The sequence below is a fragment of the Chiloscyllium plagiosum genome, chromosome 1 (assembly GCF_004010195.1).
Source record: "Chiloscyllium plagiosum isolate BGI_BamShark_2017 chromosome 1, ASM401019v2, whole genome shotgun sequence".
Lineage (NCBI taxonomy): Eukaryota > Metazoa > Chordata > Chondrichthyes > Orectolobiformes > Hemiscylliidae > Chiloscyllium > Chiloscyllium plagiosum.
Window position 1 is genome coordinate 94,324,677 of NC_057710.1, and position 12,635 is coordinate 94,337,311.

Sequence of the window (12,635 nt, forward strand, 5' to 3'; positions counted from 1 at the left end):
TCTGTGGGTAGTTTCTAGTCATCTTCAATTGCTTCATCAGTGACGTCTCCATTAGGTCAGAAGTGGTGATGTTTGTTTATGGTTGCGCAATGTTCAGTACACCTCTCAAATTCCTCATATACTGAAGTGAGTGCTGGATCTTTTAGTCTTGGACTATTGAGTAACAAATAATTTGTGTGTCGCATGAGTAAATGATAATTTCAAACAATGGTGAATTGGAATTGAGCCATCTCCACTTTATATTCTCTCTTTGTCATAGCCCTTTACTGAACCCTTCAGCGTCCTGGGGGTTACCAATGACCTTAAACTGAACTGGACCATGCCACATAAATGTTATAAGTGCTGTGATTGCAAGTGCAAGTCAGAGTGGGGATTTCTGCAGTGAATTATCTACATCCTAGATCATTAAAGCCTAACATATATATGATTCAAGACAAGTTGAATGGATAGTCTAAATTTGCCACAATAAATGCTGTTGCAACAGCCATCTCCAAGCTCGATATCAGCCAGGACCAAGCAGCCTTCTTGATTAGAAATCTGCCTAGATGAGCAAGTGCTGACAATGTGTTGCTGGAAAAGCGCAGCAGGTCAGTCAGCATCCAAGGAGCAGGCGAATCGACATTTCGGGCATGAGCCCTTCTTCAGGAATGAGGAGGAGGAGCTCTCTTCCTCTGCCTTCCTTGAAGAAGCTCTCTTCCTTTGCCTTCCTTGAAGAAGAGATGGAAATGTGTTGCTGGAGAAGCGCAGCAGGTCAGGCAGCATCTAGGGAACAGGAGAATCGACGTTTCGGGCATTAGCCCTTCTTCCTTGAAGAAGCTCTCTTCCTCCTGCGCTTTTCCAGCAACACATTTTCAGCTCTGATCTCCAGCATCTGCAGTCCTCACTTTCTCCTAGAAGATTTTAACCTACTGCGAATCCTCTTACAAGGATGCCTTCCTTGAAGAAGCTCTCTTCCTACTCCTCATTCCTGAAGAAGGGCTCATGCCTGAAACGTAGATTCTCCTGCTCCTTGGATGCTGCCTGACCTGCGCTTTTCCAGCAACACATTTTTAGCTGTGATCTTCAGCATCCGCAGTCCTCACTTTCTCCTAGATGAGCAAGTGTTAAGGAACAGATTTCCTTGAGAAAAATTGGAAAAAACATTGAGTTACTCCAATGCAAATTAGATAACACCTTTTCTGAAAACAATTAAATAATTTGAAACATGACTTGGTAGGTGTTATGCACCAAAGATTACTTAAAAAGTAGAAGCAGGAGTGGGGCATACATCCCCTTAAGCAATTTTTAGAATTTTGGCTGATCGTTGAGATCGATTCCATTTTCTTGCAGTCTCTTCACATACTGAGATGCCTTGTGTGACCAAAACATCAATCGATCTTGCATGCACTCATTGATTAAGCATTGTAGAATGGGTTGGTAAATTCCCAAGCCGTTTAAGGGAAGAACTTTTCTCAACTCAGTTGGACTCTCTGTTCCACCTACTCCTAGACCTTACAGCTAGGGAAAACGCATTTGAGTGTCAAACACTCCAAGGATTGGTGATAACTTATGGGCCTAAAATTCTGGGGTTTTTCTGATGTTGCCTGGATCTTTTGTCGACTTATGTAGATTAATTACAATGACTAGTCAATAACACCAATATTATTGTAAATCATGTAGTTGTGAACATGGTAGAAGATAAACTATTTTGTTCTTCCTTTATTTGATCAATTTCTATGCATTGTTCCAACTGTGATCACTGGACAGCTATTAATAATGGAAACTTCAAAGATTTTTAATTTTCTTTCCCAAAACCTCTACTGAAGACAATTATATCACTGATACTGCCATCTCCATTAGGATTAACTGACTCAACATTGAATTGTATTTTTTTTCCAAAGATACAGTTCAATATCCTTTGCTATTACGAAAGAAAATAAGCAACTAATGCTGTGAAATTGGCTTCAGACACTTTTTCAAGGCAGTTGTGTATAAAATTTGAATTAATGTGACAAAGTAATAGTCGCTACGATGCATGTCAAAAACCATTGAACTCATGTAATATGCTAGCATTGTTTTAGAAGACAATTGCTCAACTTATAAAGAGCTAGACGTGTATTGATAATGTCATAAAATCAACAAACACATCTGCTTAAATTAAAAATATAAAAAGTGCTTTCAAAGGAGTCTTGTTGAGTTGATCCAGTGTATTTGTAAAGAGTACAATAGCTGTGTGTCAGTGATGAAGGGAGTGGATGTTGAAGGTGGTTGGTATTGTGTCACTTGTGCAGGATAATTTATCCTGGACGGTGTCAAAGCCTCTTAACTGTTTAAACCGCAACTATCTAGGCACATGAAGTTTATTTCCTCTAATTGCCAACTTGTGCCTCGGATATATTGGACAGACACCGGGGAGTCAGGAAATGAATTCATCACGATAGAATTGTCCACCACCTTTACGACTGACTGTGGCAGGACTGCTGTGCTTAGAACTGATCCATTGGTTTTGTTGTGAGATTGCCTGGCTCTGTTTGTCATTTGCTTCTTCTGCTGTTCAGCACACAATTAATCAGGTGTTGTAACTTCGTCAGATTGAGATCTGATTTTTAGCCATCCTTGATCCTGCTTGGTGTTATCTGGCATAATCTCATGCACCCTTCATCAAATCAGGGTTGATTCCTGTCCTAGTAATGGAAGAGAAATGGTAGAGAATATTAGAGATTGTAGTTGAATTCAATTCACCTGTTATTAATAGCCTACAGAACCTCATGGATTAATGTTTTTAGTTTGCTAGCTCTGTTTGAAAGCTGCCCCAATCAGCATTGTGGCTTGCCAAATGACATAGCTGGAGGTATCCTCAGTGTAAAGGCAGGACATCATCTCCATTAGGACTGGTGTGGTCACTGTTCCCTATCCTGTCATGGACAGATGCATCTGGGACAGGTAAATTAATGAGGACAAGGTTTTTCCCTCAAGTTGGTCCCCTCACCACCAGTCTAACAGTTATGTATTTTAGGACTTAACCAATTCAATCAGTATTGGTGTTACCAAGCCACTCTGTCCATTATCAAGAGTACACTTTCACTCTTGCTATTATCAATGCATCCTCTAACTGTTAAACATTGAGACGTCTGGATTCATCAATTGAGTGGGGTTAGGGTGGAGTTGATGGTTGATACCCTACAGAAGGTTTCCTTGACTATTTTGACCTGATGCCATGGGACTTTGTGCAGTCCAGAGTCAATACTTAGGGTGCCAAGGGCAGCTCCATTGCAAATATGTAGAACTGTGCTGTCACCTTTGGTGGGTCTTCTCTGCAATTCAGATGGAGGTACCCAGGGATTGTGATGTGACATCTGGGTCATACATGTAGTCATAGAATCATACCATCATGGCAATGTTGCTTGACTGGTCTGTGGGAGAGCTCTCCAGCTTTGTACAAGTCCCCGGATGTTTGTAAGGAAATCTTTGCAAGGTCAACAGGGCTGTTTTCGGCATCATTGTTTCTGGTGTTTACGTTGATACTGGCTGGTCTGTCTAGCTTCATTCTTCTGTTCAGACATCTCAGTGGGTCTGGAGTCGTATGAAGACTGGACCAGTTAAAGTAGCCTGATTTCCTTTCCTGCAGCAAACCAAATGGGTTTGCATGACAATCGACAATGATTGTATGTCCTTCATTAGACTGGCTTTAATTCTGGATCGCTACTGAATTTAAATTTCACCATGTGTCAGGGTGACACTTAACCACATGTCCCCAGAAAATTAACCTACAAGTTCTGGGTTGCTAGTCCAGTAATATTACCCATAGGACATCACACTTGCCTCTGTCTTCACCTTTAAAGCCTTCGGTGTCTTTTTCTGTCCTGGCTGTCATTCTGAATTTGAACTGAAGTCCTGGTTCCACCTGTGACAGAAGTTATTTGGTGCCAGTACTTTGAGACTTCAGCTGCTACCCACATCAAACAGCATCTGCCACTAGATGGAGGTGTATATAAATTTAAGATACTTGTCATAACTATACTTTTATATTACATTTTTTGGGGATATTTTGATTTATTTTGTTTTAAAGGTAATGTTAATTATCAGTGAAGGCATTTAGGAATGTTCGTTGTTTGAACTGAAAATTTTAACTTGGGTTTCTCAGCACTTAGAAGAAAACAAAGAATTGTTTATTTTATATTTAGTTATTTAATTTTATTTTGAATGGTATTTCAGCTGGTATTGCACAAACATTTCAACCTGTACATTGCTTTTTCAGAGCAAATAGTAACCAAAATGGCTTTAATATTGATTCCTACTGGAGACAATCTTTCACTTATTGTTGTTTCATTTAAAGTCATGACGTTTAGAAATGCAATCACAACTTTAAGGGAGAACTTAGTAAATAAGAATCGTGTGAGGAAATGAGTGTTCACATCGATGAGAGACAAGAATGTATCCTTTGCTGAGGTTAATTTACCATATGACTGTCCCTAGTGGTAAGGAATGCGAACTTTGGAGAAGTAGTTTGAAGCGTTGCTGCAAAGAGCAGAGGAGTTGGCTTGAGGTGGTGTGTTGTGTCGGCGGCACTGGCCCCCTAACCCTTCAGGTTTGCTCAGACATACCGTCCGCCACCACTACCCCACCTCCCCCAACCCCTTTGGCCTAATTATGAGCTGCTCCACTACACATTTTTTAAGAAAATGTACACTTCTTCAGCATTTCCTTTCCTTTACATAATGCAACTCATTCTCAATAACATGAAGAATGACAAATACAGATTCAGTTCCTGTTCTCTCGGCTCCACATCTTAGAGATGTAACTTGTGTTGGATTGATGAATGGAGCAAGAGTGCAAAATCAGAAAAGAAGTGTCATTTATGTCAATGTTTTTTTTTCTGATCCCTAAGGAAAGTGGGATAAGGTTGGGGGGTGGGGGTAAGAAAGAAGAGCAAATGGATCTGATGTTAAGATGAACTTTACTGAAAGATTGTAAAAGCACAAGTCATCTTTTTAATTAAAAAGTTGCAGCTATTCAAATGAAGTATCTTTGTTTTATATGATGGGTTACCTCTTGCATTTGACATTTGTGCTCATCCAAATGATGGAAATTAGTGCTGCAGAATGAAGGTATTTCTGATCCAAGTATTCAGTATTCTTCTTGAGAACCATGAGGCCATGTATTGAACTGTCAAATACAGAGTAAAATTGTTCCTTTGTTCAAGAAGGGCAGCAGGGATAAGCCAGCTAATTTCAGACCAGTTAGCCTGACATCAGTGGTTGTGAAATTATTGGAAAAAATTCTGAGTGACAGGATTAATCACTCTTGGAAAGACAGGAATTAATCAGGGAAAGTCAGCATGGATTGTTGGACATCTGTTGGATGTGCATACTTTGAAAGGTTGACAAGAAATATTGATGAGGTTAGTGCAGTTAATATGGTTTATATGGTCCCACATGGAAGGCTGGTCCAAATTATAAGAGCTCATGGGATCCAAGACAAGTTGGCAAACTGGATCCAAAATTGGATCACGAGGGAAAGGCAAAGAATGATGGTGGAGGGTTTGTTTTTGACTGGAAACCTGTGACCAGCAGTGTACCACAAGGAACAGTGGTGGGATTGTTGCTGCTTTAATGTATGTTAATGACTTCGATGCAAATGTAGAAGATATCATTAGTACGTTTGCTGAAAAAAACAAAAATAATTGCTGGTGTTGATGATAGTGATGTAGAATATAGAAGCAGGGAAGTATTGTTGAAATTTAAAATGCATTGGTTACATCACATATGGAATACTGTGTGCACTTCTGGTCATGGCAGTATCAGAAGGTGTGATTGCATTGGCCAGGTTGTAGAGGAGATTCACCGCAATGTTGACTCGGATGGGAGTGACTGGTTAGGCTGGTTTTGTTTCCCTTGGAGCAGAGGAGGCTGATGGCGAATTTGATAAAGATATACAAAATTATGAGAAATTTTTCCCACAACAGACATATCTAAAACCATGGGCATAAGTTGTATGTGAGGAATAAGTGGTTTAGAGGGAATCTGAGGAAAATATTTTTCATCCTGGGCATTTTAGAGATATGGAACGCGCTGCCTGAGAGGGTGGTGAAGGCAGGTTCTCTTGCTACATTTAAGAAGCATCTGGATGAGCACTTAAAATGCCATGGCATTGTAGGGTATGGACTGAGTACAAGTAAGCATGTTTAGTGTAGTTTAGTGTTTGTTGATCGGGAGTCACATGGTGGGCTGAAGGGCCTGTTGGCCATGTTGTATGACACAATGAATCTATTACTTTTATTCAATGTGGCTTTGCATTTACCTTGGAAGAACAACAACTGCTCTTTGTCTGTAAATGTACTTCATAATTGTGACAAGTAAACTGAATTAGAAGCAGTTCATGTTGCGATTCCATGTCCTTTAGGAGCAGGCTTATGACTGCTCAAACCTTGATTCACTCAAACGTTGATAGACACCTGTTAATTGAACTGGATAGAAGTAGAAATGCAATTTTCCAGTATTCATTTGTTTTAATGTTTAAGAAAACAAATACATTCACTGATGGGGACAGAACCCAACTTCTACCTGGATGGTCAGAGTTTATTGCTGTCGCACAGCTATTTTTTAAAACAAAATTTCTCTCGAGTTTTGGTTATGTTCTATATTACTAAATTCCAGATAATCAGAGTGAGGATACAGTCATCCAGACATTCTGGGCTGGATTTGAACCAACATCTGACATGACAAGTAGAGTCACCTTCAAAGCGTGCCAACTTTAGAACTAGCAAAGGCTGTAAAAGTCCATCTGGACGCTCCTAGTGTCTAGGAAATAACATCCCATGATGGCAGTAATCTGCCTCTATGCTTTATCCAACTCCTCTCAAATTTCAATGCCTCCCTTAGTACTCATTTTCTACCAGCCTCTGACATTTCTCTAACATTCCACCCTCTTTTTTTTTTCTAGGTTTGCAACAGCACAGTCACAAATTGTATGTTATACATTACTGTTTATTACTTATTGGTGCTGAGCAAATGCTGCAGTGTCAGAGGTTCTGTGTTTCAATTGGTAGGCGGCCCTGCAAGCTCCTGAATGGACATTTTTTAAAAAGCCACAGCATGACTTGAAGAAAAGCAGGGGGATTTTTTTCTCATGTCTGTCCCTCAACCGATATCACAATTTTTTTTAGAAATGATCAACTTGTTGATCTAATTTGTTTGTGTGATTTAATTATCTTTAAATGGTTGCTGCACTTAAATGTGTGCTGTCATCATGATTGCATTTCAAAAACACTTCCATGAATGTGAATTACCCTGGAATGTCTCTGGAGATTAAAGATGCTTTATGGGATGCAAGTTTTTTTTTTAATTCTCCTGTTTTTTATCATTGTAAATGTTTTCTGCATCAAAAGTCACTTCCCAAAATGGAGGTGCCTAATTCCAGCTCTCAATTTAGATGTGTTTCATACACCCTATCATTTTTATTATATGGGAACCAGAACTACACTAATAGGTCTAGGTAGCAATCTATATCGGTTCCTGAGGTTTATACCTGTTCTCCTTTTGCTCAGTCAACTGCTGTTTCAACCCTTCATTGATGGCTTGAAATTGTATTCACCAGTTTTCTGTTCCTTAAGTTGCATTCTGCCAAATTATCACAAATTGTTTACATTGTCAATAATATGCATTGATTAGTACTTCAGTTTATTTCATTCTGTATGATTGTTTTTCATTTATTTGCAGTCTTGCCCCCCAACTTTAATATCAGCTACAAATGTGGACGACTGTGTTTTTTTCCAAATCACTGCTGATTTTGTAAATATCAGTGGTTGCAGCACTGAATTACTGAAGCATCTCATGTATTGTTACCTCTATCAAATGATCCTTTGTTTTATCTGTTTCAGCTGTCTTCTTTGTAATTCAGTTGAGAAGTCCTTTTAGTTTTGCTATGCTTTCGAATATGAAGAATCATTTCCTCTGTGCTTTTGCATCGATATCTCTGCTGAAACAAAATAAAAGCACTCACTGCAGCCTCATTATAAGGTTTAATACCTCCCCTTAGAACTAAATTCATTGATCTTACTGTAAAGGCATTACAGTGTAGAATTCTTTTTTTGTCCCAAAGCATTCCATTCTTAATAGACCTGTATAATTTTAGGGAAGTTTGATTATGTATTTTAGCATTAAAAGTAAAATTATAGAATGATATACTTAACAATATTGTGAGCTTACTGCATATTTAGCTGTTCTACTATAATCTAGGTACAATATTTCACAATGTTGATTGCAACTGGACTCCAATTGATCAAGCACAGTTAAAATTTATAAGTAGAGTAACTTCTTAATTTTTATACCATTTGTTTTTGACTTATTTCAACTTTGGTGAAGAGTCAATGCTTATATTTAATTCTATAACGTATTTTATCCGTAGTGCTGAGAAATCGTGCTTGGGAAATTGTCCACTGGGAAAAGGTATGAAATATTGTTCCATCATAGTCAAATAAATAAAAATTCTATAAAATAAATAGGAATATTAACCTGCTGTGCAATCTGAGTGGATTATTATGCTGTTCAATTCTCTAACAAGTATACAAAATGCATTCTAAGCTGTTGAGTGATGATGTGAGTAATACTCACTGGAGACCTATCAAAATATTCAAAGTGCAGCAGTTGAATGATTTGGTTCAAATATATATCCAGCTTATAGTTATGTTCCTTTGATCAGTTTATGAGAACAGAATAAAGAAAAATCCAAAATCCATTCCTGCTGTCTCCTAGTTTGCCTAACCGAAAAGCATGAAACGAAAATTATACGTGAAGTGAGACGAGGAAAAAAAAGTATTGAAAAATATCTGACTCCCCTTCTATTCCTGGTGTTTCTTGAGAACCTGCAAAGCAGTTTAATTGACATCAGTTAAATTCTGTTTAGCTGATGAAATTACAACTACCTTAGCTAGTTTGATTATGGTAAATGAGAAATAAGTTGAACATGGCCGATGACCAAAGCAGAAAAGAATTTCTGCTGGTTGAAGGTGGGCCATAACTGCAGTTGTGTAATGGTTCTTTTATCATGTACAAATGAATACCACTTCATTTTGTTTGTATTGAGGTGACAACGTTTTTATGTTTTAAAATTTTCCTGAGTCAGTTAGACCCTTAATATTGAACATGATCTACTGTTTTTTTGAGAACATAGACTTAAAGTTGGCCTGATCTTCCAACAGAGAATATGTTCATCTATGTTTATATGTTTTGGGCAAAAAAGAATTGACTTTGTTTCCTAATTTGTCCTCATTCCAGTTCTCCTGAGTAAATTAGAAAGATACCTGAAATAATGTTTAATGAGAGCCGTTGGATTTAAAATTTTATACAGTAAAGCAGGAAAATCTCGGATTCTGATCCTCTTAAATTATAAATGGAAAAGTGCCTTTCCAAAACTACTACACTATGCCTATATATGATCATAACAGGAATTGTCTATTTGCCTACTTATTATAGAGCAATGTGTTTTTGAAAGAATTACATGCTTATGTGGCACCACTGCATAAGTCTCTAGCTTTATATTGGTGCTATTTTTAAGCTCAGCGATGTTTTAAAATCTGTTCTGAGACTGCACATATCACTGCACCAGACTGCAGGCACAATTAAATTTTATTGATATGTCAATGGGAGAGTTCTGAAATATTTTTTGCTGTCTGTGAATTTCTATGATCAAAAAGAATAACTCAGAATAATTCTGAATTTAATGGTTCCAGAAATTATTTGTTTTTCAGGTTCTGGGGTAGGCTTAGTTTTACTTAATTTTCAAAAATATCACAAACCCCTTTCCACATTGAAATGTATAATTATAAAATTGTAGATCAGACAATGGATGGCCAGTATCTTGCAGTCAACGATAAAGTGTGTTTGTCGCTGACTCAAAGAAACCTGCTTGCAAAGATCTAGCACTTTTTATGGCATGACTTTCTCTTTTCCTGACAACCATTTAAGTCTGGCAGCATGTCCTTTTGTGCAGCAACACTGATGTCCACAAGTGAATAAGCAACCAACCTCAGTAGAAAAAATAAATCACTGACAGAAATCCAGGAAATTAAACACATCTAATTCTCTTAAATTTTAATTTGGATGTTGACAAATGTATGACTCTTTCATGGTGGAAGCGAAAGTAAAGGTAAGATAAAAACTTTCAAAAATGTTTTTTAAAAATGGAAATTTAAGTATCAGAGAAATTTGACATTTTGTAAAGGAAAACAAGCTTCTCAGAGCCAGCAAGTATGCTTAGCAGTAATTATGAAGTTAGCATGTCATTAAAACCTAGTGATACCTTGTACAAGTACTTTTCTGCAGGGCCTTTGCAATGAGGTAAACAGTATTAGAATGAAAGTTCTTGTAAATTTGTGATTTGAGGGGAGATAATGATTCAAACAGACTATGCCATACTATGGAAGACAACCTCTAGATTTCCACATTATTCTGTGCATGTGCAAACACTCAAAGTTCGTATCATTTTCAGTTGAATAATGACAGTGTGCGTCATTGCCGTGGCATGATTTGGATCATGGTAATGCATGAAATTTCATTCTTGGGAATTTGATGGGTGTTGAAGGGTGTGATGCTGGAAAAGCATAGCCAGCCAGGCAGCATCCAAGGAGCAGGAGATTCGACATTTCCAGCATGGGTATATATGGTTTCAGTCATATATCAGTGAGAAAAGTATTTAACCTGCATGTGAAGAAGAAGCACATTTCTGTTTTTGGCCAGGGGGTAGTCCATTTGGTGGGCCAGGAGAGTTACGTTTGTGGGATCCCACATTCTTAGATTTGAATTAGCTACATTTAATGTGCATTGTAATATTGTTACTGCTTCACCTTTGAGGGAAAAAAATATGCTTTCTGCCTTGCTGCAGAGGATTTCATGGCACAGTCAATTATAGTATTAACTTACTGAGATAATGTAGCCTGGCTCTGACCCTCAACTCCCAGTCTAGTTAGCTGCTCACTTTCTTCAGTCTATTCAAACATAAATTTATTACACCAAAGACGTGACTGGGCACAGGCTTAAAATGTTGTCGGTAAAGCCAAATTGATTCAAAAGTTTAATATCATGTACCTAAAGAAAATAAAACATTTTTAAATTCAGTAAGCCCTCTTTTACTCAGTTGTTTGCTTTTCTATGATTTCATTTATAGGAATAATCTATTGTTTTTATGCCCAAGCACTGCTTTTGTGAGCTGTCTTTATAATTAACAACAAATGTAATTAATTTCAGACTGATGAACTAAGATTGTAAAAGTCTATTTCGGTGACCATTTAGCACCTTAAGTTAAGAACCCCACCAGAACATTTTTATCAAAACAAATATCTCTGTTCTTATTGGTATTGTGCTCCACAACCAGCTAATTCTCTGGCCAGGCTGTTTCAGTACAGATATACTAACAATCTCCTGAATGGGTGGAAATCTTCAAGATATATGTTGTCTGAAAAGTATTCAAATTCAATTCAGACAACCACTACCTCATCAGCTTATATTTAATAATTTGTAGAATAATTGAAGGTATAGTCAACAGTGCTATCAAAGGTCACTTATTCATGCTTATTGGTGTTCACTTTGGATTACTTGGCTCCAGATCTCATTACGTCCTTGGTCCAGCAAAGACAGAAGTGATTGTTCTCAGTCGTGAGGTGAAAGTGACTATTCTTGACATGAAGGCAAGGTTTGGCAGAAAAAAAGTAACATTAAGGAGTCCTGATAAAACTGAAAACAGTGGCAATTGGGGATTAAAAGCATCTCTATTGGTTGCCACCATATCTTGCAAAAAGTGAATGGTTTTGGTTGTTGGCAGCCAACTATCTCTTCAACAGGACATCAGTACAGAAGTTAGTGTCATAAGCTCAATTATTACTTCATTAAGGTCAGAAATACACTGTTTATTCAGTGTTCAATTCCATTTGCAACTCTTCTTCAGATAATGAAGTGGTCTGTGCTTACACAAGCAATAGCCTACAGAACCTCATGGGTTAATGTTTTTAGCTTGCTAGATCTGTTTGAAAGCTGCCCCAATCAGCATTGTGGCTTGCCACATGACATAGCTGGAGGTATCCTCCTTCATTGGGTCAAAATCTTGGATGTCCCTCCTTAACAGCATTGTGAAAGTACTTCCACCATTTGGGCTGCAATGGTTCAACAACAGGCTCAACATCACCACTTTCATGGATGATTAGAGAGGAACAGTAAATGATCTTGTTACGAAACTCAGACCAGATAAATCAATTTGTTTAAAAAAAAAACCTCTATTGATTTCCCAATATTGTCATATTTGTTTAAGCCTTCCTTCCACAACACTAGTTATCCTCCCATGAGGGCATTAGTCCCAACTTTGTTCAGCATACCTTGAAAAGATAACCTTCTGCCCCAGTATTAATTCCAGTGCCTCATGAACCTGGTTTTCCCTCATGCACATTTCTTCAGCCTAATGTTAACCTAGTGTCCATTGCATGATGACAAGTTTGTTATTGGTACTGTGTTTACTGCAGAATATTTATGGGGTTCTCCTTTTTTTTCACTTCATTCCCAAGCTCCTGAACCTCTGACTACCCCCAGACCTCAGCCCCTCTGTTTGCCACGTTAGTGACCTCTTACAGCACAACCTCTGTGCATTTCCTCCTCAAAATGAACTAGTAG

At 37.9% G+C, this 12,635-nt stretch overlaps 1 protein-coding gene across 4 annotated transcripts in view; it reads left to right on the forward strand.

Moving 5' to 3' along the window:
• atp8a1 (ATPase phospholipid transporting 8A1) overlaps positions 1-12,635 on the forward strand; it is a 354,037-nt gene that overhangs the window by 89,448 nt on the left and 251,954 nt on the right. For all 4 annotated transcript variants that reach the window (XM_043691984.1, XM_043691994.1, XM_043692004.1 and 1 more), the window contains one exon: positions 8,386-8,426. In XM_043691984.1, coding sequence (XP_043547919.1) covers positions 8,386-8,426 — 41 coding nt within the window. The remainder of the gene's footprint in view (positions 1-8,385; positions 8,427-12,635) is intronic.